This window comes from Ruditapes philippinarum, unplaced genomic scaffold (assembly GCF_026571515.1).
Source record: "Ruditapes philippinarum isolate M1 unplaced genomic scaffold, ASM2657151v2 ctg869_1_1_1_1, whole genome shotgun sequence".
In the NCBI taxonomy this organism is placed as follows: domain Eukaryota; kingdom Metazoa; phylum Mollusca; class Bivalvia; order Venerida; family Veneridae; genus Ruditapes; species Ruditapes philippinarum.
Genome location: NW_026853920.1, coordinates 175,559 through 198,586, shown reverse-complemented (window position 1 = coordinate 198,586; position 23,028 = coordinate 175,559). Strand labels below are relative to the sequence as shown.

At 32.4% G+C, this 23,028-nt stretch overlaps 4 protein-coding genes across 4 annotated transcripts; 1 reads left to right on the top strand and 3 right to left on the bottom strand.

Annotated features, from left to right (window-relative positions):
• Positions 1–1,276: 1,276 nt before the first annotated feature.
• LOC132738362 (proton-coupled amino acid transporter 1-like) lies at positions 1,277–6,503 on the bottom strand. Its single transcript, XM_060725849.1, has 9 exons — positions 6,244–6,503; positions 5,259–5,349; positions 4,837–4,925; positions 4,241–4,333; positions 3,919–4,003; positions 3,078–3,353; positions 2,583–2,761; positions 1,923–2,101; positions 1,277–1,559 (listed from the first exon to the last, which is right to left on the bottom strand). Exons 1-9 carry the CDS (start codon positions 6,474–6,476, stop codon positions 1,336–1,338), a joined length of 1,449 nt encoding a protein of 482 aa, XP_060581832.1. The 5' UTR covers positions 6,477–6,503; the 3' UTR covers positions 1,277–1,335.
• Positions 6,504–8,097: 1,594 nt separating this feature from the next.
• On the bottom strand, positions 8,098–13,766 carry LOC132738361 (uncharacterized). The gene is made up of 5 exons (XM_060725848.1): positions 13,761–13,766; positions 11,206–11,487; positions 10,253–10,444; positions 9,444–9,591; positions 8,098–8,414 (listed from the first exon to the last, which is right to left on the bottom strand). Exons 1-5 carry the CDS (start codon positions 13,764–13,766, stop codon positions 8,275–8,277), a joined length of 768 nt encoding a protein of 255 aa, XP_060581831.1. The 3' UTR covers positions 8,098–8,274.
• A 2,138-nt stretch (positions 13,767–15,904) lies between these two features.
• On the bottom strand, positions 15,905–18,270 carry LOC132738360 (uncharacterized). The gene is made up of 3 exons (XM_060725847.1): positions 18,063–18,270; positions 16,474–16,700; positions 15,905–16,075 (listed from the first exon to the last, which is right to left on the bottom strand). The coding sequence occupies exons 1-3, from the start codon at positions 18,136–18,138 to the stop codon at positions 15,905–15,907; spliced, it is 474 nt and encodes a 157-aa protein (XP_060581830.1). The 5' UTR covers positions 18,139–18,270.
• A 2,530-nt stretch (positions 18,271–20,800) lies between these two features.
• On the top strand, positions 20,801–22,098 carry LOC132738359 (thioredoxin domain-containing protein 2-like). Its single transcript, XM_060725846.1, has 2 exons — positions 20,801–20,863; positions 21,601–22,098. The coding sequence occupies exons 1-2, from the start codon at positions 20,801–20,803 to the stop codon at positions 22,096–22,098; spliced, it is 561 nt and encodes a 186-aa protein (XP_060581829.1).
• Positions 22,099–23,028: the final 930 nt, after the last annotated feature.

The following is a 23,028-nucleotide window of genomic DNA, read 5'->3' as shown; positions in this document are numbered from 1 at the left end:
TTACATGACAATGTGTTTTAAAAGTTTGACATGACAGTGTGTTTTAGTAATTTCACATGACAGTGTGTTTTAGTAGTTTCACGTGACAGTGTGTTTTAATAGTTTCACATGACTGGGTTTTAAGAGTTTCAGATGAGATTGTGTTTTGACATGACAGTTGGTTTTAGTAATTTCACATGTCAGTTTCACGTGACAATGTGTTTTAAAAGTTTCACATGACAGTGTGTTTTACTAGTTTCACGTGACAATATGTTTTAGTAGTTTTACATTACTTTGTGTTTTAATAGTACACTTGACAGTGTGTTTTAATAGTTTCACAAGCCATTTTTTGATAGGCTTACAAGACAGCGTATTTTAATAGGATTACAAGATAGTGTATTTAAGAATTTTTGCTAGCAAGTGAGATTTTAAATGTTCACAAAACAAACCTCTGTTTTAGTAGGTTCCCGAGACAGTGCATTTTAGTAGGTTTTCAATATATTGTATTTTGTAGGTTCAAGGGGATAGTTCTTTGCATACAATAAAAAGTCAGAACACGAAAGCCATTATTTCCGTTTTCTTGAAATTACAGAATAAGAAAATATTTTTGTCTTAACAAGGTAAAGATTAATGATTGCTTGAAACACGTTTTAAAATAGACTGAATAATAGAAACTCACAATATGATGTGCCTCATTACTTGACATTGATACTTTAATGGCGAGTTGATGTTCAAACTTGCATGACATATATTCATAGAGATAAAAGATTTATTCCTTTCAATTAACAAAGCATATCAGAAAATAAAATTAAATGTGCGACATTTAAGACAACAAATGTAAGTTCACAAGAACAGAATCATAGTAAATGTAAATGAATGGCTAGTGTTGCTTCTTTCATTGTCGGAGAAAACAAAAATAAAATACAACTTAATACTCAAATAAATTATATAATAAATGCATGTAGTTCATACATGAATAAAGCAGTCACTACTGTTAAACATTTCAACAACAAATTTCCATAAAAATGCAAGGCAAACATTTTACTACTTATTGATAGTTGCATTGCACAATTTCTTTTGTATCTGATAACTCATACACTTCGGCTTGATTACCTTTGAATGTATAACAGACACAGGCAATGCTAGAAAATTATTCATTTCACAAAACATTTTCGACATGTGAATACTTAACGGGTGGCCATGATTATCCTTGGAATTACGCTCGGTTATCACATTTATGGATTAGTGCACTTATTTATGTATTGTCAATCGATTTATTAGCGGTACAAATTGAAGTTCGTAGGGATAACTCTAATTTTATTAGTCACCATCTTTGATGTGAAAGGACAATTTTATTTAAAATGTTTTAATTATTTCTAAAAGAGAAGAATATGTTCCAGTAACGCATCCAACAAGTCCTAGTATTATGAAAATTCCATTTTTGATCTTAACATTTTTTTTGCAGTCAAATGTGGTTATTTCTATAACAGCCGGCAGAATAAGAGCTAGGAAAGAACTTTCACACGCGCCAATCAGTGCAATAAGAAGATCTAGATGTGGTACAAGTGCAGAAAGTCCACCTGGAATTGTAATAGTTAACAGTTATGGTTTCCTTGTCTAAAGTAAAATGGTAACTTTCAAACTGTATTTAATAAACAGAGTTGTTTAATGATGGCACAAAGTACGTACACACCTTATAACCGTAATGTGAAGTAAAATTCGTCGTGAACTTAAGCGCGTTTACGAAATTTCAGCAACTTCGCACACGTTAATCTATGTTAAGATCGATTTGTACATATGAATATAGAATATGTAATATTTTTATTGTACAAGAAGACGAACAATTTGCCCCTATATGTTATAGAAATGATAAATTAATCATGCAAACTTCCATGTAAGAAGGTGTCTTCTGAGACACTGTATAAATGTAAGAAAGAACTTACATGTTAATAAAACTAAGACTAATCTCAGTATATATTCTGCATAAAATGGTATAGATATTTGTCTTGATTTACTCCGTTTCTTCGTATAATGCCATATTATCTCAACAGGTACATAAAACTGTACAGCATAACTCAGGAACACTGAGACCGCAAAGAAAAGCTTCGCACACAGATTGTACCTGTAGATTGAAAGTAACTTTTTTTTAAAATGTTTATCAAAGAAACAAGTAAAAACTAAAGTAACTATCGTGACAATAAAAAAGTGGTTTAAGTATTTTCAACTCAACACAAGAATCATGTATTCGAGTCGTACTGACACAATTACTGGTCAATAACAGATACTAACCTCGATATAGGTTCAAATAAGTTGCAAGCTTTCATCAATAAATAATGCTAAATTTAATGGATGTAATACTTTTTTCTGCTATTCATAGCCAAATTAGTTATACCTTTAGATAAATCTACTTAGGTTATATACTTTGATTTTTGATAAATGTTAGTGTTTTATATCACTTTCTATAGTAGAAGAGTAGTAGACTAATTTTATTTCTAAATTTCTTTCTCAAATTTAGACAAGCAGAAAATGTGTGTTTTTTCGTTGAAAGGATGAGGAATATAAAATGCATGTTCTACTAATTTGGCAATAACGATGTTATATACCACTGGTCATTTGGAAGATTTAGTGTTATACTGCCCCTGGTATCTTCTCCATATTTCAGGTAGCCGTAGAAACCTACAGCATTGTCAAGTACTATAACTAAGGTTAAACCAAGATTGAGTACTCCAACTTTACCCAGAAACGCGTCTTGATCCTTCATCTTCTTGTATAACGGAAGTACCTGATCAAAATAAGGACAATTCATTGCGCAAGTACCGAGAACTACATATTAACAATAATTTTGTTGAAACCATATTGTAAGAACATCAGTTATTCTGACTTTTGTATTCAAGCTGACTTTATTGTATTAATTAAAGCACTGTGTTCGAAAACATTAATGCTTCATCATTAGTTCTTGAAGTAGCAATCACTTGTGGATGACAATACATGTATTTTATTGAAATTAACTTACAAAAACCAAATAAAGGTAACAAAAGGACCGGCGTTATAATACAAATTTAGCAAAATCGTGCACCTATTAGCGTGCACATTCTTACCAACCCGATACCTTCAAATGCAAACAAAACTTGTCCAAAGAATAATGGCAAATTCTGAACTTCAGCTATGGACTTTCGAGTACGAATATCTGGTATGTTTTGCCACAAGTTCACCATTATCAACACAAATCCAGCCAGGTTTAGAAGATTGGCAATAGCTGAGAATGGTGCTAGAATTTTTAGGCTTCTAACCATCGAGTACGGTATGAGCAGCGCCGTTACCATGACAATGTAAAGTTTTGTATCTAATAAAACTGGGGCAGAGTATTCAATAACCTGAAACAAAGATTATGCGTTACTGGTATTTTCAAGTGATAAAATGATTCAAATTTATTGAATACTTTCTTTTTATATAGTACGTAGATACTCAAAGTAGTTGACAATTTGCATACTCATTTTTCTTAAGTATCATAACATGCGAACAATTATTGAATGATAAAATAATTTTTCAATAGAAATCCTTTAAACCAAAAGTAGACTGATTAGTATACATAAACAGACATATTTGATAAATTTATATTCTTGGTCCCTTTCATCATCTCCTGGTTTTGCTATAATACACGTATATTCATTCACTACATTGTTTGCCCTGATTTTGGTATATTTTCTTTTTTTTCTCAGTTCTTAATAACAATTGCATTGTACTTTAATTTTTATGCTTTAGACATTGTAAGTGTCCAGAATGACAATTCTTGGGTAGAATATGCAACTTTCACTTTTAGTGCTGCATTCTTTGTTGTAAAAACTCTTTTTCAACTTTTGCAGTATTATTTTAATATTTAAACGTTTTCATTTGTCTTATTAAGTCGGTGTTAAATTTATAGTATAAAATTGTATTTACTTGTTTTATATTTTCAGCGATAAAGACTATATATGTACAACAAAACCCAAGTTGTGTGGTGACTAGAAATGTATTTACCATTCTCCTAGAACAGAAAAATAACACAGATATGTCGCTCATATTGGTCCATGATAGTATTGTTATTTTATTAACAATAATTTTCTTAAGAGTTGAAATCAAAGCAGTAAATAATCAGCTATAAAACAATTTAACAAAAACAGTTCCACTATCTAGAAAAAGTTTAACTTTACAATCGAAGAATTGTTGGATCGATGAATCCTAAAATTTATATGATGAAATAAAAAGTCGAAGTCATTCTTACCTTGCAAAATTGCTCCAATTTTTTAACCAATCAGTTCTTGTTTCAAATGCCGCCTCCATGACGCTTGCATAATCTAAATGCATGCCTTTATTTCTGTACAATAATTTTTTTAAAATTTCAAACTGTACAAAAGTTTAGTGAAATAAATTCATAATAAAAATGAAATATTTCTAAAAAGTAAGATGTTATCAAGTGAACAAAGGTAGCAATTTACACATTGCAAACTACACTAAAATCTACGAAAATTTCCAATGATAGGTCAGAATATGTGACAATAGCCGTTATGGCGTTAGCGCCGCAGTAAATATGGTTTTAAAAAATGCTGAATCAACCATTTATTTCATATAACATGAATATCGTTCTTGAATTGTGAATTTTTTACTTTTCTTAAAATCTTGGTACATATTTTCTCAAGGTTCATTTTGGCTAACTTTGAGGCAAGCAGCTTTAACAGACAAAGATACTGCATACTATATCGGACATTATTGAAAATACATGTACATATTATATATTTCATATCATTCGTATGCGTTTTAACATAAAATCTATTTAGAAATATAAGCATGTCATTGACCAGACATAGATTATTCACTCACCTCCTCTGAAGTTCGTTTCCAGACCGTATTAAAACGTGCATACAGTGAGTGCAAATCATTCCAATGACAGTCACAAATCCAAGACTCAGCTGAGACGAAATATAAAAAACAAAGTCTTGACCATAGCTAAACATGTTACGATTTTTAAATATGAATTGATTAACACACATATTATCATGTCCATGATAAATAGTCTAATGAATTTGACTGGTAAATACACTATATATACATTGTATATACAGAATTTAAGCCACTATGTGTCACTTAATAAGGTTGCATAATAAATTAGAAACGAGTTAAAGCCTTACAAAACAACATAGTAATTTGACACTAAAACAAACTTAATTTGCTGAGTTCTTTATTACAGTATGTGACTTGACATGATGAACATATGTTATTATGTTTTTAATGATCCAGCTTACCCAGAGTCCACCATTCTTATAGGCAACTGGCAAAGCAAGTATCCCTACTCCAGTGTTTCCTTTCAAAAGGTGCATAAGACATTCTGTATTCCTTAAAAAATGATAAATGACTTTAAATAAGTTGTAAAGATTTGAACTTTTCGGATGTTTCCTGAAAATTGTTAAATAAAGATTTTTGAAACATGTCATTCTACCTCTGATTTTTTTTTAAAGTTTTTAATTTTCCTGCTAATTTGTAATACATCATTTTTGCTTTTAGAACTGATGGAACATTAATTTCTTCTTTTTCTTCTCAAACGTAATGTAAGAGAGATTAAAAGAATGCAAAGACTTGTTAAATTATTTGATTGCGATAAAACATTGCTATTTTAAAGATAATTGTAATTTAGGAATAGGAATATTGAATTATATCTGAAAAAGACGTTGTTTATGACAACAATAAGTTACAAAAATATTGATAAAGGAAAACAAAAATTCAGGAAATGAGATAGTGTAGGAAACAAAGATGTTTTATACAGTATAAATCAGAATTACCAGTTTTTCTTTTCCATCTTGAGCTAAAAAATATATAATTATAAATTGTATAATGAAAAAGATTTATTTAATTGTGTGTCATTTTTTTTCTATTTTATAACTTGAATTCCCGTTGTCTGTTTCAAATGATTTATTGGCATCAATATTCTCAACACATGATTATGTCCGCTGAAAGCAAAGCACTTAAATAAATAGTTTTCTACAGCGTTAAGGGCTATGTAACAGATACTATCAGTGATGTTTCAAATAAAAGAAATCTAGCGTGTATTTTAAAAACAAACAAAACAACGCCACAACAAAAGTATAAGATTAACACCCGATTAATTTGTGAAATGTTCAACCCATGCGTGTGCTCTAGCTTTAATGAATGCACGGTCCTCTTACTTACACACTTAAAAACAGATTAGTGTAGGCATTCAGCAGCATTTATATAACCAAATTAAACCCTTACGTTGTAGTATTCCTAGGTACATCATCAGGAATCTCACCATTTCTCACATTTACGTGACCTCCGGAAGCAGTGTGAATTTCATACAGTATATCCTTCTCGTTAGTGTTTTCCTCAAAACGCAATTGGTGCTCTCTGCTACAACTGTTTTCTTGATCGAACCCTGCATTGATTTCTGTTTCTATAAGAGGGGTTCGCTCTGTGTCTAATGACAGCTCTTGTCTTTGATGCGACATGTTGAATTTTATACCGTCTTATTTTTAACTTTCCCTAACAAAGCTGGTTACATTTTGGCAGTTGTTTATTATGAAAATGTCTTACATTTCATATTTAGCTAATAACCACTTTAACTAGTTCACTTAATAGATCACAGTACTATTCCACTCATCGAGTCGACAACTGACGAGTTGACACAGTTTTCGTGAGTCTGCATATAATTATAGGAAATATTTTGACCTGATGTATCTTATTATTTCACTTAGTCATTTCATAGTGCTTCTTTTTATATGTGGTGCATGATGGAAGATAAAAATGTGAATAGTATGTTAAAAGAAGAAAAGTGTTCACGAATAGAAGTAACAAAAGTCATTTATTTCATTAGTTTTGCTAGTTTGACTGCGATGGTTATTGTATTTGTGTAATGATGTCCTTTATTTGGTACAACTACCTTTTATGTTGTTACACTTTAGTCATATTTAATTTACTGTTGTATTAAACTGTTGTCTGTTGTCACAGTAAGTATTTGTCAGAATAAGATTAAATAATAAATGGACACCTTGTTTAGTTCTTCTAGGTGTTTGGACTTTACACCTCCTGGATGTTTCACCCCTGGACGTTTCACCCTCAAAACCCTGGTCTTTTCATCTCCACTTTTTATAATATTATGGTATCTCTAAACAGTATTATAACCTGTTAGCACTATAGAAATGCAATAGAACCATTTGGTATTGATTGTTGCAAGTGTTATAAAATACACATTACACAAAAAAAATCAGGAATAGGTCCGTTGCTATATCTCATGACATGTTCATTTTACATTACACCTTTCATGCAGCAAACTTTAAGTCTTCACAAAAAGTAGTATGCAATCGTACCTATATTACATACGAATGTATGTAATATTTTTCTTGTTACATCTGTTTCTAGATTGTTCACTGTGTTTGGCGAATATCATTAAATTTCAAATCAGACAACACAAGTTATCAAATATACGTAATCAGGAACATGCCATAAACGGCAACAGTGACTGTTACTGTCAGTGTAGTTTGCTTATAATTTAGCAACTCACTGCCGCGGGCCATTCTTAAAAAATGTTCGTTTGCAGTAACGCGACCGACTCACAAAATTTGCCCCTGCTCAAATTTTTTTTCATGGTCTGGATGAAAAAAAAATATCAATCAGAAAATTATGCCTTGTGCTTTGTTTTGGTTCTTTTATAGGTTAATGGAAGAAATAAAATGTAGGTTTCATCAAATTAGAATTCAGTTATCAATTTATTAATTGTTACCAGATTATCAAACCATATATTGTCCAGCATTTTGAAAGTCCATGTTTATTTGGGAGTACAGTTCAATAAAAAAAAATCGACCGACCTACCCACCTTCAAAATTCTGGGTCGGGTTACTGCAAACAAACATTTTTTTTAAGGATGGCCAACAAACATTTGTTTTAAGGATGGCCAAGTCCAGTTTGAACTAATGTGCCCATCCTGTAATATGTTAAGTACTTCAGAGCATTGTTGTTGCACTTTTGAAGTACATTGTATTTACAGATATAAGGATAGAGTTATATAAAATGAAACATCTTTAATTACACATAACATTTGAAGACAATAAAGACAAAAGTAACACAGCAGTTATCTATATCTTTTTATTCAAAGGCTACAAATATAGTAAAGGAAATAAGTGAAAATAAAGGTGAACACCTTTAAACAGATGCACAGACGCACTCTGATTAAATCTTTGTTCCATGGTCGACACGTTCTCAAATTAAAGATGATTATAAATAAGCATTGATCTTTTAGTGTCTGTTAATTTATCCGGTATATTTCCAGTTCCCACACCTTGGGAAATTCTTAGGTACTTGTGGAAGGTCAGTTTCGTTTCCAGTATGTATGATTAAGCCCATACCAATATCCACATGGAATTCTATATGACAATGAAAGAACCAGAACCCTGAAAAACACGTTTTAGCAAATAATAAATGATGGCAATAAAATATTTTCATGTCACGTAACTTTCATTTGATCCCAACAAGTTAGAGTCGATGACTTCTAATCCAGTTATCTCTCTGGCGTGGGTTCGATCCCCGGGAGATGCTTTGGTAGTTTAGCGCGGAGGAAGGTAGTCTAGTACTGGTGTAACTCTCCAGGAACGATGGTTAGGAAACTACCCGCCTATATGACTGAAATACTGTTGAAAAAGGCGTAAAATGAAACAAACAAACAAACAAACAATTTAATACACTAAGAAACAGCATGCACAAAGATACTTAAAAATTCTGACAATTGCTATAAAGGCTATTTCTAATTTTACAATCTTTTGAGTACACACAGAGAAGATATATTACGTTACTATAGGTAAACACAGTATAAATACATGGTAAAATTTGAAAAATGGCATATTTTAAAGAAATGATCAAATTAACTTGACCAATAAAAGGGAATGAATCTTCCCAAACATAGTTTGTGTATTCTCTTAATCAAATTTGACATATGCAGTAAGAGTTTCCTAGATTCCAATACATTTCTTCATTATAAATATCTTACATAAAGTTTATCACAGTTTATCTTTGAAGAAAGATAACTGCTATGCAAATATAAGGATATCTAAATATTCCTGATATCATGGCATAGTAACATACAATGATGCAAAATTATATTTTCTCCATATATTTTTGTAAAATAATCTTTTACCAAACGAACGTTTTTCAATTAAGATTCAAGAATTCCACGATAATGAAAATACATGTTTTATATGAAGCCACCCTGATCAAAGATCGTTAAACTTCTTTAATTTGTATCACTACAAAAAAATTATCAACATTTTAAGATATTTTTTATACGTTTCCAGTGGTCCAGTGTGACTACACATTGTTGCGTTCCGTGAATTTTTCTCTCGCTGGTTAATCTTTGAATCCAGATATTTTAATGTATCAATGCTGTTGGGCTTACAAAAAGTACTATAACATAGAAAAAGGTTTACCCGGATTGTTTGCGTGGAATCGTATAATAGTGTACCCGCCATCTGGTATTGTAACCGTATCCTTGAAGACGGGATCTACAAAGTTTCTGTGTAGTTTTCCCTCGGCATCAAGCTGTTTCACTTTATCCAATGTCAGAGTGTCTCCTAACTGGAGGTAAAGAAACCAAATTTCACAATAACTTCTTTTAAACTGTTTTAGAATTCAATTAAATTAAAAGGAAAGTAGCCTATATTTGTTGTTATTTTGTTTTAATCTATACTATTTTATATTCTATTAAAGCAGATATAACGTGTGTCCTAATTTTATAATTAAAAGGACTTTATGTCCATTCAAGCGTATATACTATATAGTGACTAAATACTAGTAGGTTAAATTCAAAATAAGTGCACATTTTACTTAATTCCTTACAATTTCATAATTTGGATATTCATCGAAATTAACCTTCAAAGTTCAATTTATCAAAAGAGTGCGACAGTCGTTTTATATTTGGGGGAAATTTATATTTTATCCTAAACTTAATTTATATACTAACTTTTGATCAATCACCATAAGTCTATCTTTTGGTTTATATATAATCAATTCAGCTCAATGTGACAATGGCAAATGAGCATGTCATTTTAAATACAATACAACAAAATGAAATGTCACTTTAAATAGAATACAATACAATTGAAAACAAAATCAAATCAAAAGCAATACAAAAACAAAGGTAAAGATTCATGTGAAATGTGGGCTTCTTATCACTATGTATGTATCCAATATATATTGTCACGAAAACTAAAATCGATATAACTTAATGATTACATACTTTTTCCATTCCAATTACATTGAACTTATGGCCATGTAAATGCATCGGGTGATTTGCGTTGTATGTTTGACCTTCATCTAAGATCACCAATTCCACAACATCATTTAAATCTACATGCAGTCTGTAAACACACTCGCAGTAATTCTCTGTGCAGTTTCTATCGTCAACTGTTTCATAGTTGCAAAACAAGTTCTGATGATTTAAAACATTTACATGTAATTAAAAAGTGTAGCAAGTACAAGATGTTTGCGTTCTGTATGGAACAAAATTGGTTTGATTATCTAGATCAGAAAACGAATATCGGCTAGTCATACATCAGAAAAAAGTAATAAAAAGGTTTACACAATAGGGATTAATGCCAGGATAGATAAAATACAAATTTACACGTCAGAACATCACTAGTTCTATTCAGGTGCCCGCTCGTGCGTCATTTATTATAGCTTGTTAGCACATACAAGCAAATGGTATTACACGCATTTAATTGATTTTTTAATGAAAGAACATATAATAACCGAAATTGTATCATAGTATGGGGACTTTTCTGTTGAAAATGTGTCAAGAGTTAAATCGTATATATATACATGCACAGTTCGTTAACTGGAGTGCAGGTATTAGTTACCCGTACGCCACTGCATGTCAATTGATTGGCTTATTTTACTGGGGACGGCAGAGTAAAGGAAAGCGATAGAAAATCATATTCAGATGCTCGTTCATTGGTTACTCTTCTGGGTTTCATGTTGTGACGGCAGGGAATGCGTTCTTATGTTTATACACAAGAAAAAGAACATCGAAACACTTGGCAATCTGATTAATACTCGGGGGCTACACCCCTCGTACAAATCAGATAGCCTCGTGTTTCGATGCTCTTTCTATTACTAACATATCTGAAAAAGTTAATCTTGCTAATAAGGTGATAATGAGAAATAAAAATACAAGAAAAGACTTGAGCATACTTTATCTAAATCAGCAAGCTGTGTGAGTGGCGGCGATGGTGGTAGGATTAACGACACGTGGTTTATCTGTGGTACAAACAGTCTCAGTGTATCATTGATTGCAGACAGTGGATAATATTTGTTGTCATGGTAGTGAAAGTCATCAACCTTGTTAAAGTCCATAGCCAGATAAAACTTCTTATCAGGTATAGGTTTCAATGCAGACGTGTCGTTGACTAGTGACGTAAGCTTAGTTACAGGAACATGCGTGACGTCTTCCTTATGATTCCAGGGGTTCAGTTTCTAAAACAATACAACGTGGTTGTTTATATAGAGGATATTTGTTTGTTTGTGTGTAAGATGAAATTTTATTTCATCGAGTGAGCTTTAAAAACAGTATTCTCACGAGTGGCGTAGCCACGAGTGAGAATACTGTTTTTAAAGTTCACGAGATGAAATAAAATTACATCTTACACAACAAACAGACAAATTTTCTTTTTATTTTATGCTTAAAAACAAGTTTAAAACGAAAATTTCCATTATAATTTTAAACGTTAATATTAAAATCTGTTTTCCCCCATTGTAGAGCCCCATTTAGACGGAATTTCTCATTTAAAACAAGAAGTCTTGAGCTGAAAAATAAGTCGCCAATCAAGTTTAAATGACGGTGATATTTATTCATTTTATTAAAAAAATATGAATGATCGCTTGTCTTAATAATAAAAACAAACAATTCTTGCAGGAGAAAATTCCAACCATCCATCCATATTTCTGTTACTTACTGCGAATTTATATTAGACCTGGCTTTCTAAAATGTAAACGGCAGCCATTTTTTAAAGTTGTGTATTTCATGGGAGGAAAATAATTGTGTAAGATTCAGAAGGAAATAATTTGGATTTGTTAGTCATACACCTTTTTAAAAGAAAGAAAACTTATTTGAGGATTGTAACAGACAAAAAAAAGTGTTGACAGAAGTAAAAACATTCAGAAAAGGAGCTAGGAAAATGGAAAACTTGGAAGCTTGTTGAAGGAACGCTGGGTTGTTTTACTTATTTTACGAGTGATGGCTGTCAATGCTTTTCAATTTTTCAGAAAGCATACGGCAGTTATTGCTCGTAGGATACTTTAATATGCCCAAATGTCAGTTTTGCATAGGGAAGGAATGTATTTTTCAGACTGTAAAAACGAAACAAAAAAAAATTAGAGACGAAATTTGGTGATTGGAATTTGAAAGAATAGAATTAAGTTTTCTCTCTGTGTTACTTTTGACATTTAAGTTATTTATCTATTTCAGCTTTGCTATTTCTTTTAACAGCCTGATATTGTCAGAATTGTTCGTAAAAATAAAATTGAGGTACCACTTGGGGAAAATCTTAAAAAAGTAGTTTCGTCATTGAAAAAAGTGAAATTATATTTTGATAATTTTCACTGTGAAATTATCAAATATAATTTTCACGGATAAATCAGTAATCCACTGAAAAGCATAAAATAAATCACTATATTTTATACATGCTATACAAAATTTTCAACAGTTTAAATTTTAAACGCCAAAAGTAAGTACATGTATGTATCATAAGTAAACATAATACTGTTATGACTTTGTTATAATATTTCTTTCGTAAAATAAACTCAATCAAATGTATCAGATACAGTTTGCAGTCATTTGAGAATATATAAACGCAGACGTGTTTGAAGCAGCATACAAAGATATTCTACTACATAATTATTCAATCAAATGATGAAACATAAATTAAATCGATCATCAATACCAACATAATGGGTTTGCGACCAGCATGGATCCAGAAAAGCCTGCGCTTCCGCGAAAGGTCTGATCAGGAAAAACATGCTGGTCGTTTATCACTATTTTGTTATAAACGGTTTTAGCGAACAGCAAGACCCGGGTCAAAATGCAGGGGATGCGCGGGCTGGTTAATCATCCATGCTGGTGAAAACGCTTTATTTTGGGTTTTTTGGTCCTGAGGGCCGGAAAAAATTTAAAACGATCGTAAATTTAATCCCTTCCCCCACCCCGAACGGGCACCCTGCCAAAAATTTTCCTTCCTTGGAAAATCGTCCCATGCCCCATTCATACCGAAAAAATGGAAAACCTTAAAAATACCAAAAGGTCAGTATCTTAACAAATTTTTAGCAAAAGTCATAAAACATATATTTTACCACAGAAAAGTTTTTAATTTTTTTAAAATAACTCTTTTGCCCCAGAATTTGGGAAATAGCCCGCCTAGTACAAACGCTTACTGGCGTTAATTTGAAAAAAAAAAAAAATTTTTTTAAATAACAGGGTTGTCTAAAAAAAATTTTTTGGGTTCCCACCCCTCGTGTTTAGTGAAGTTTGGGTTAAATTTTTTGCAATAAAATTTGCCCCTGTAAAAAAATTTCACTTCTTTTTTTCCACAAAAAAACCCTTTGTAAACCACCCGCCTGAAAATAATCTGGTCTATAAAGGCCCGGGCCCTCTATAAAAAAATGAAAGCTTAGGAAATACAAATTGTAATGTTATGTTTAAGACCAAACTGCCCGCAAAAAATTTTAAAAATTTCATTATGAAAAAGCTTTACCCCCATACCTGTTGGGGCTTTTTTTTTTGGGTTCACAGTTTTTCCCAAACCCCCGCACTGGGAAACCCAGTTTTTTTGCCTACATTTGTTGGGGGTTCAACCCCAAAAGCCCTTTTAGCGCTCCCCTGCAAACAAGTTGAATAGTTGCTATTTCCCAATTTCCCCAAAAGGATTTCCCTTTCAAAAAGCAATAAATTGGGGAAAAGGTTTGTGGTGTTTGTTGGGAAAATTCTAAAAAAACCCCCAAAGGTTTTTAATATAGGACTCTGATATCTTAAAGTAAAAAAAATTTTAAAACAAAATTTTTGCTTTTTAGAATTGTTAAAAATGCTTTAAAAAAGGCCAAGTTTTTAAAAATGATATACTTTTTACCTACACATTTTTTTTGTAAATGGTAAAGTTATAGAAAATTTTAAATCAAAAATGGACAAAAATGATAAAAAGGGGAACCCTTTTTGGACTTTTGAGCATTTCCGTTGCTGAAAAACCCCAAAAAGGGTTTAATTTTCCCCCCCCTTTTTCCAAAAGCGAAATATTCGACAGGTGTTTTGAGTTTTGGTTTTTTAAAATTTCAACCAGTCGTTTTTTTTGAAAAAAATTTTTTTTTTCCCCTATCATTAGTGAGACACGGAAAAATACGAATCGTTATAAAACAAAAAAATGTTTTTTTGGGCATAAAAAATAGGAGAATCTAAAAATTTTTTGAGTGATATAAGATAAAATAGCATAAAGGGTAAAGTGACCAACAATGACTAAAGTACAATGAAAATTTATGCAATTCCAGTGTCATTTATTTTTTCGCCCTTGCAAGGGCGATTTAAATGCGATGACACGATGATAAAACGCGAAAAATATGTTGTTGTTTTTTGTTGTTGTTTTTGTTTTTGTTGTTGTTGTTTTTTTGTTTTTGTTTTTTTAATGCGAAATTAGGAAGAACCTTAAAGACATTAGGAGAGCTAGATTGACATCGCCATTTTTGTCGTCTTATCATGCATGCTCTCGACCAAGTACGTACGTGCATAGGGTCTGATCAATATAGAAAAAAGCGCATTAATCAGCATTTTTATCGTGCATGTCATCAAAGTTTAACATTAACTACACGACAATGAAGACGGATACTTTTATTTACTTTGCAAATATCTCACTGAAGTAAAATAAGGCTCAATGGGACTTAACGTCATTCAAAATGATCTTTGCACATACAATTTTACTGCAACTGCCCTTTTTTGACTATGGTGTAAAAAATTTCGATCAATTTTAAATTTAATTTTATGTTTGAAAATTTGTAAAAACAAGCTAATTTGGGTTTCCCTTTTTTCAAAATAGATTTTGGGGGCTGTTTATCTCCCTGGGGTGATGATGGGCCGGGGGCAAAAAATTTTTTTTCCCCTCAGTTCCCCCAAAATATTTTTCAAAATAGTAAAGTTTAAGATGTGGCGATACAGTCCCTAGTGAGGGTTCAAACTCGTCATTTTACGGACAACAAAGCCAAAAAAATTTCCATCGAACGCCCCGAAGGGCCCGAATGGGCGTGCCAGAAATGTGTACCCCGGATATTTGCTTTTAACCTATGAAAAGTAAAAGGGAAAAAATGAAAGGGTGCCCAAAATTCGTTTTTAAAATTTTTAAACAGACAGTAGCTTCCAAAATTGTCAAGAACGAAAAAGTCATCGGGGGTATTTGGTGTCAACGCTTTGAAAATAAAAATCCCTTGACGACAAGGCGGAGATTTTTACAATTGGTAAATACACGTAATGTTTTTTTGAATGGCCTAATGAGTGGTAAATGCACTGCTGGGTAATTATTTAAAGAATAAACATACAAAAAGTAAAATACTTATAAAGAATGCAATGTAGTCAAAAGTACTGAAGGTCCACGTAAATGCGCCTTGAAAGGAATATCGAAAATAAATTAGTTTTCATGCTAAATAAAACTTTATGTTTTATGTCATGATAAAGTATATTTTCTTGATGTAACAGTGTTTAGTCACATCAGTACGGTTTATTGGTAAAAGGATAACTGCAAGTGAATAACAGTAAATCCCCGCTAGATTCTTCAACCTACTCTCATTACTTTTTTACGCTTAACTTTGCTTGATAGGCTTTAAAGTTTTCAAGCGCGTGTCTGGTCTTTGAAACAATAACCTACTTGTATTGAAATGAAGTTGCTACAGGTATTGGACACTGCGTTACCATGCCAACGCCATCCATGTACTGAGACCCATGCTGTAATACCCCGTGCCAGTGAATGCTGGTTCCCTCACCACCAGTTAAGTCGTTAATAACGTTAACAATGACTGTGTCACCTTCGCAGACCTTATCGAAAGAAAATTATTTTAATTTCAAAACTTTAATGGCATTATAAAAAACGGTACAGCGATAAAATAGTCCTGTGTTTACTGTGTTATCAGATAGAAAATCGTTTGTACGTTTAGGTATTATCGACAAAAAATGATGACAAAATAGATAAATACATGTATGTGTTAAATTTCACAAAGCAGAGCATTTGATACAGTATATTTGAAGATATAAAATAGAATTTCAAATTTTAAATTGTTTGAACTTTGAAGAAAATAATTATTTTCCAAGTTTATCTATGAAACTTTGAATCAATAGTCTTAAATGCGGACATTTTTTAAAATCAAGTTATGATGGCAATGAGAATGGACAAAAAAAGAATATATGTGAAGTGACATTCGTCATATTTTACTCACATGTATTCCTGGTCCGGGTAGCATCCTATTTACTACAAGAACACCGCGCGGGACCCCATCAGCCGCAATACAGTGAGGTCGGGAGCAATCTGTTTTGTTGATTGGACAATTATAACACGCCTTTGAAAGTGTGAAATAAAGTTCCAATGTGAAGTCAAAAGAACACGTCATTGTTTTGTTTGCAATGCATGATCTCCGGCATGGATGACTGGTATATGTGTCTAAAACTTTATTCAAGTAAATATACTTCAATATTATCATCATATACAGTAAAACGAGTAATATCAAACGAGAATATTTTCTACCACATGTTCAGTGTCACAGTATCAGTTTCTGCTAAAAGTGTTTATGCATCGCAGAAAATTCATCATGAATCTAATGTTAGGAAAAATCTTTGATTTCAGTGTATCAAAAACAGTTCACTTTTATGATATTATTAAATAAAAAATAGAAACATCATTTAGCGTTGAATGTGTAATAATGTGTCGTGAAGATAGCACAAATTAATATAAAAAAGTAGTATTTAGACTTCAATACAAATTACTTAATAACTATGATAATACCAATAGCCAAAGAGTAAAAGAAGCGGAAGATAGTTCATCTAAATTGCCAATGAGTAATGTTTTGGATAACAAAACAGCAATGATAGCATTCCGAAGGCTTAATGGGCCTTCAATCATGTATTTTATTTTTTAATATTCAAGAATTTATGCATTTAACCTAATCATGTAAGAAACAACAAAACCATGCCACTGATATTGATACATTTCTGTCAATGTGTGACGAAACTAATTAAGAAATAGTAGATGACCGATCAACCAGCCTGTAAACATTTGTGCTATTTCTCTAATTATACTGCACTTTGCCCTACCATTATGGTAAAAGTTAAACGATGGACCGGAAGAATTCATTTTTATAAACATTGCTGTAAAATGTACCGTAAATATTTGACATTTGAATATGCGCGCTTCGTAAATTCCATCAAGATAATGCACCGCTTAATTTTAGATGTCCGATTAAACTCCCAAAGCGGACGCCATCGTGATTATTATACTATTAAAAGGTTTGCATTTATGTAAAGTATTATAGTTTTATTTGTTGAACTCTTCCATAAAGATGTTCAATCGCTAAAATACAACTTCTCACAAATATTTAGTAAAGAATTGAAATGCAAAAATGAATTTAAAATAAAAAAACAAAGAGAGGAAAAAATATAAGTGAGGATTGATTGGTTAGAAATTGACATTAATAAATGTAAACTAAGAGTGGCTTACACACTCGTTCTGATGTTAAACGAAATACAGTACCTTATAGACAGTTATTGATATAATACTATACAGCTTTCCTGCTGTCGTATTTTCTCTTAATATGTACATTTTTTTTTAAATTCAAAACTGTAAAAGTTACTGCTTTATTTCACTCAATACAATATAAAATGCTTTACTATTAACATTTAAGTATTATCAATAAAAGAAACATTTTGATAGCTTTCTTTATCACAAAATTGTCAGTATGTTAAGAATTTACATTTTTTCTCTTTATTATAACCAATGACTTTGTGTTTTTATAAAGTTATCTTAATTTCTTACCTCTGCAATCAAACCAAGGCAATAATACAGCAAATACAAAACATATTTGCAATATGATAAATAGTTTATAGTCCATATTAAATGTATGGCATTACAACAAATGTCCGGTTACTTGTTTTGATATAAGTTAGTGACTTTCTACGTTTATATAACATCTGATTTAAATAAACATAAACTTTAAAGTCCCGCTAAAGATTAAATTTGATAATATGTCCGCACTGATAATAATTCTTCACAACTCAGTGTGTACTCAACGTTTTGAAAATGATAATATTAATATGACATAGATAATCAAATTCAATGGCTTCGAATATTGAATGTTTATTTGTAAAGGTTTCAAAAGAAAAAGAGTGTGTGCAAATCGTGTTTTCTGCGATATGAAAAAAAAATGAAAATTAAAGTGACATTATGCTCATATTTTCATAGTCAAGTTGAGCTGATTTAACTTTATATTTCAAAAGATTGACTGTTAAAATGGTGTTTGACCAAGAGTTGATATTGGTAAACGTTCAGGATAAAATTATAAATCTGCCTAAAATATAAAAAGACTGCCCCACTCTTTTTATAAACCGAACGTTAGAGGTAAATTCTAATAGATATTTAAAGAATTTTATTTGGATCTGTGCATTATTTATTGTTTATGGGAAGTAAGTTATAAATTTAAAGGAATTATGATAAAATTAAAACTTATTTTGATATTCACCTGTTCACTCACTTTATACCCTTGGATGGGCATAATGTCACTTTAAATTAAAACAGGTTTTACATGGACAGCAAAATTCACACTCAAGCAACAATTAAATAAACTCTTGTGCTGCACGTATTATTATATACTTTCTCTAATTTAAACCGTATATTAGAAATAACGTTACATTATACCTTAATTAATGTTTACCTTATTTTTTGAAATGTATACTGTTTATAAGTATCAGCGGGCACTAACATTATTTGATTTCTGTATGTTTTTGTGGCTGGTGGATATCTACAATGCTCAAAGAATAGTAAAGTAGTTTATTAAGTTCACCAGATAAAGCCTTGCTAGATGAAAAATTGAATCCATGTAAGTTCAGTTTTTACTTTTGGTTACAGTAAGTCAGGAATTACACATCATACAGTATTTATTCCGGATAATAAACGAAACAGCACTTAACTTTATGAGTAACAGTTTGAATATCATATATCATAAAATACACTGTAATTTGAATGATCTTATTGTAACAAATTATCAAATGCGTTCCTCAAAGGGATTCGATATTCATTACATAATGCCGAACTTATATATGTGTAAGATCAGAGTGAACACCAAAATCACCAGATGCAATATTTTTATGAATGTCGTGGCCACGAGTGAAAATAATTTCACATGCATAACAATTGTCCATTTATTGTATGCTTTTTAGTGGTTTCAAGTCATTTTTGGCTGATCTTTGTCGCGTGAAGTCATAAATTATCCTTCTTGATGCCATAGTGTACATGATGACAAAAAGAATTGTGTAAAATTTCTCGAATTTTTGTTATATTTTATTATGTTGTGTGCAAATATTTACAGTTTTCCGTAATCATGCAAATTTAACTTCTGACGGCATTCAAATGCAGTTTGGTTCTGAGGTGCTCGACACACAATCAATATACCTTATTTTACGCTGATCCTATACTATATATACAGAATATTCTGGTGTCTTTAATAACGTACAGTAGAAATCTTACGGAAGACCATACCACCTCGGATTTAAGACCACTCCGCTAATAAAACTAATGTTAAAGTAACGGAAACGTCTGTTCTTTGTTTAAATGACAAAATGATCCACAATCACGACCGCTTAAGTAATACACTTTTAAAACCACCAGTTTTTTGTTTGTTTATTTTTACTCCGCTATTAAGACCAGTGATGATAAAGTCAATAGACACCTATACAAAGTTATTTCCTGTTTTGAAGGCATGAAACCTGATGAAACAATGTATTAAAACTGTTCTGAATGAAATGTTATACAAAATTTACAATCAGGTGAGAAAAATAACTTTAGTGTTTGTTCTTGTTCTACTTTGGATGTTTGTTTTTTGGGGGGGGGGGGGTTTGTCATCACCGTCGTCGTCGTGGATGTTGTTGATAATGTTGTCTTTCTAATTTTTACCTTGTAATGAATTTTGTTTCTCGCATCAAATAATGTTAATTCATCATGTCTCAGTTAGTATTTGAGCCAAAATCAGCCAAACAAGGTCAATAATTGATTAACTAAAAGTACATTCATACATAAATAATACTACGTATGAGACTTACCTGTCGTATATTTACAAAGTTTGATGTTATTCCAAATGAACAAAATACAAACAAACAAAGTTTTGGCAAATAAATGTCAATAGCGATTTCATTTAAAACACTATCTTAAGAATACAGTATTGAACTGTATACTACCTTTCGATTTGGCAGCATGATTTTACATTTTAACTTTCAGTTCGACTAACCTTGTGTATGTAACACACATTCTATCCGCAGGTCACTTCCCACGACTTTGTACATTTTTATATAAGATTCTTTAAAATAAATGGTACCAAAGATGCCATAATGCGATTCGTAAAGCAAGGTCACGTTCCTTTACTGCACTTCATATGCGTATACAAGAAAAATAATTTCTCAATGATAAACTTGAATTTCCGAAACTGTAACGATTCTTTAGGTAAAAACAGCTTACATTCGCTATAAATAAAAACAACAAACAAATGCGTGCTAAGCCAGGCAATGGGTATACTCATGATGACCGGAATGAAAAAAACTCAACAGATATATGTTGTACGGTGTTCCGTTTGTGCAATCGGAAATCTGTGATATACTTACAACGCCAAAGCGACATAGAGTGATAAGCTAAAGCGACGAGGGGCGTCCGTGGCCGAGTGGTTAAGGTCGTTGACTTCAAACCACTTGCCCTTCACCGCTGTGGGTTCGAATCCCGACAGGGACTTTGGATTCTTTCATCCAGCTAGCTTACGGAAAGTCGGTGGTTCTACTCAGGTGCCCGTTCGTGTCTGAAATAATGCATGGAAGGGCACCAGTAAAGCTTGGATGTCGCGATATGACCTATACTGTGTCGATGTGACGTAACCCCCACCCCCCCCCCCCCCGAAAAAGAAAAAAAAAATAAAAAATAAAAAAAATAATGAAGCGACGAGACGATACGCCGAAATAACGAGACGATACGAGAACGCGAAATAAGTATCGTGACGTCGCATTGTCTCGTCGCTCTATTGTAATGCCTTATCGCCTTGTTGATTTGGTCTATCATCTTTACACTTCAGCATATCGTTTTATTTTGTCCCCGCATTACCGTGTCATAGTTGTGGCGTATCGTTTTATGTTGGCATCGTCTCGTCACTTCGGTTTATCGTCTTGTAGCTTAGATGTTTCGTCTCGTTGCTTCGGCATCTCGTTTCAAAGCGACAAATCGATACACGGAAGTGACGAGACGATAACGCAATGGTAGACAAGACTTTGTGCCAAAGGCACGAGACGATGTAATAAAGTGACGTGATGATGCGGCAAAGCGACAAGAGGATCAAGCAAAGACACGACGTGATGATGCGCAAAGGCGACAAGAGGATCAAGCAAAGACACGACGTGATGATGCGCCAAGGCGACAAGAGGATCAAGCAAAGACACGACGTGATGATGCGCCAAGGCGACAAGAGGATCAAGCAAAGACACGATGTGATGGTGCGCCAAGGCGACAAGAGGATCAAGCAAAGACACGACGTGATGATGCGCCAAGGCGACAAGAGGATCAAGCAAAGACACGACGTGATGATGCGCCAAGGCGACAAGAGGATAAAGCAAAGACACGACGTGATGATGCGCCAAAGCGACAAGAGGATCAAGCAAAGACACGACGTGATGATGCGCCAAGGCGACAAGAGGATCAAGTAAAGACAAGACGTGATGATGCGCCAAGGCGACAAGAGGATCAAGTAAAGACACGACGTGATGATGCGCCAAGGCGACAAGAGGATCAAGCAAAGACACGACGTGATGATGCGCCGAAGTAACGTGGCGATACGCTCGAGCGCACTGTCTCGTTGTTTTGGTGCATCATCTCTTTACTGCAGCATATTGTTCATCATGGGATCGCATTATCGTCTCGTTTAATCGTGTTATCGACTCGTCGCTTCTGCAATTTTGATATATCAGTAGCCGATGCCATAGATCGACGGCTCCAACAGAACACCGTTACGGGCTTAACGTAATTAGTTCATGTTTCTATGCTTGTAGTATTTTGTCGTCACCTTAACAAAATGTTACTTTGCAAATACATTAAAAGCACCACTTCGCCTTGGGTCATTAATGTTTTCAAGTATATAAAGACTATTCTAGAACAAATGATTATCTTTCAAAACATTAAACTTAAAATAAGAATCGTTAATAACTTTCAAATATCAAATGCCACATTATTCAATTTCTTTAAACGAAACAATTTTTTCAACCTCTTAATAATAAATGAAAAGAACTACAAGGAGCTTTTGATTAGAATTTATTTCATGATCAGCACCAAACAAAATTTAAAATAATAACATGTTTGATTTACGATTATGAGTTACACTAATCTTTTTAGATATGACTGTCGTGAATATATTGCCATTGTCACAAGACGAAAAATCTCAATAAAAACTAATGAAGATATATGGATCGTTCAACATAAGCATCACGTCTCCAGCTTTCTTATTTCAATATTTTGTGTTTAAAGTTACCAATTAAATAAGATATTTATTTTACAAAATGGTACTCTCTTTGTTACTCATTATGCTCAATAGTTGAAACACAAAAAAATAAAGAATTAATGTTACTCGTATTAGAGAGTTGTCTACTTTATACTAAACAAGTGTTAAAATGTTAATAAAAGTGAAATTCAACACTTTTATTTAACCTAATTAAAAGACGTGTACATGTATCTTTCCCATACATACATTTGTAATTACAAA

What these genes read in the sequence shown, in the direction of transcription:
- LOC132738362 (XM_060725849.1), bottom strand. Translation starts at nt 6,476, where the DNA reads ATGTCGCATCAAAGACAAGAGCTGTCATTAGACACAGAGCGAACCCCT. An exon ending in ATAAGAATGGTGGACTCTGG is followed by an intron (nt 4,926 to 5,258) that starts GTAAGCTGGATC and finishes ATTTCGTCTCAG; the next exon opens with CTGAGTCTTGGATTTGTGAC. An exon ending in CATTTGAAGGTATCGGGTTG is followed by an intron (nt 2,762 to 3,077) that starts GTAAGAATGTGC and finishes TATTTTGATCAG; the next exon opens with GTACTTCCGTTATACAAGAA.
- LOC132738361 (XM_060725848.1), bottom strand. An exon ending in ATGTAATTGGAATGGAAAAA is followed by an intron (nt 9,592 to 10,252) that starts GTATGTAATCAT and finishes CTTTACCTCCAG; the next exon opens with TTAGGAGACACTCTGACATT. An exon ending in ATTCCACGCAAACAATCCGG is followed by an intron (nt 8,415 to 9,443) that starts GTAAACCTTTTT and finishes CGTGTTTTTCAG; the next exon opens with GGTTCTGGTTCTTTCATTGT.
- LOC132738360 (XM_060725847.1), bottom strand. Translation starts at nt 18,138, where the DNA reads ATGGACTATAAACTATTTATCATATTGCAAATATGTTTTGTATTTGCT. An exon ending in GCCTTGGTTTGATTGCAGAG is followed by an intron (nt 16,701 to 18,062) that starts GTAAGAAATTAA and finishes ACTTGAATAAAG; the next exon opens with TTTTAGACACATATACCAGT. An exon ending in TACCCGGACCAGGAATACAT is followed by an intron (nt 16,076 to 16,473) that starts GTGAGTAAAATA and finishes TCTTTCGATAAG; the next exon opens with GTCTGCGAAGGTGACACAGT.
- LOC132738359 (XM_060725846.1), top strand. Translation starts at nt 20,801, where the DNA reads ATGGGTATACTCATGATGACCGGAATGAAAAAAACTCAACAGATATAT. An exon ending in TATATGTTGTACGGTGTTCC is followed by an intron (nt 20,864 to 21,600) that starts GTTTGTGCAATC and finishes GATGCGGCAAAG; the next exon opens with CGACAAGAGGATCAAGCAAA.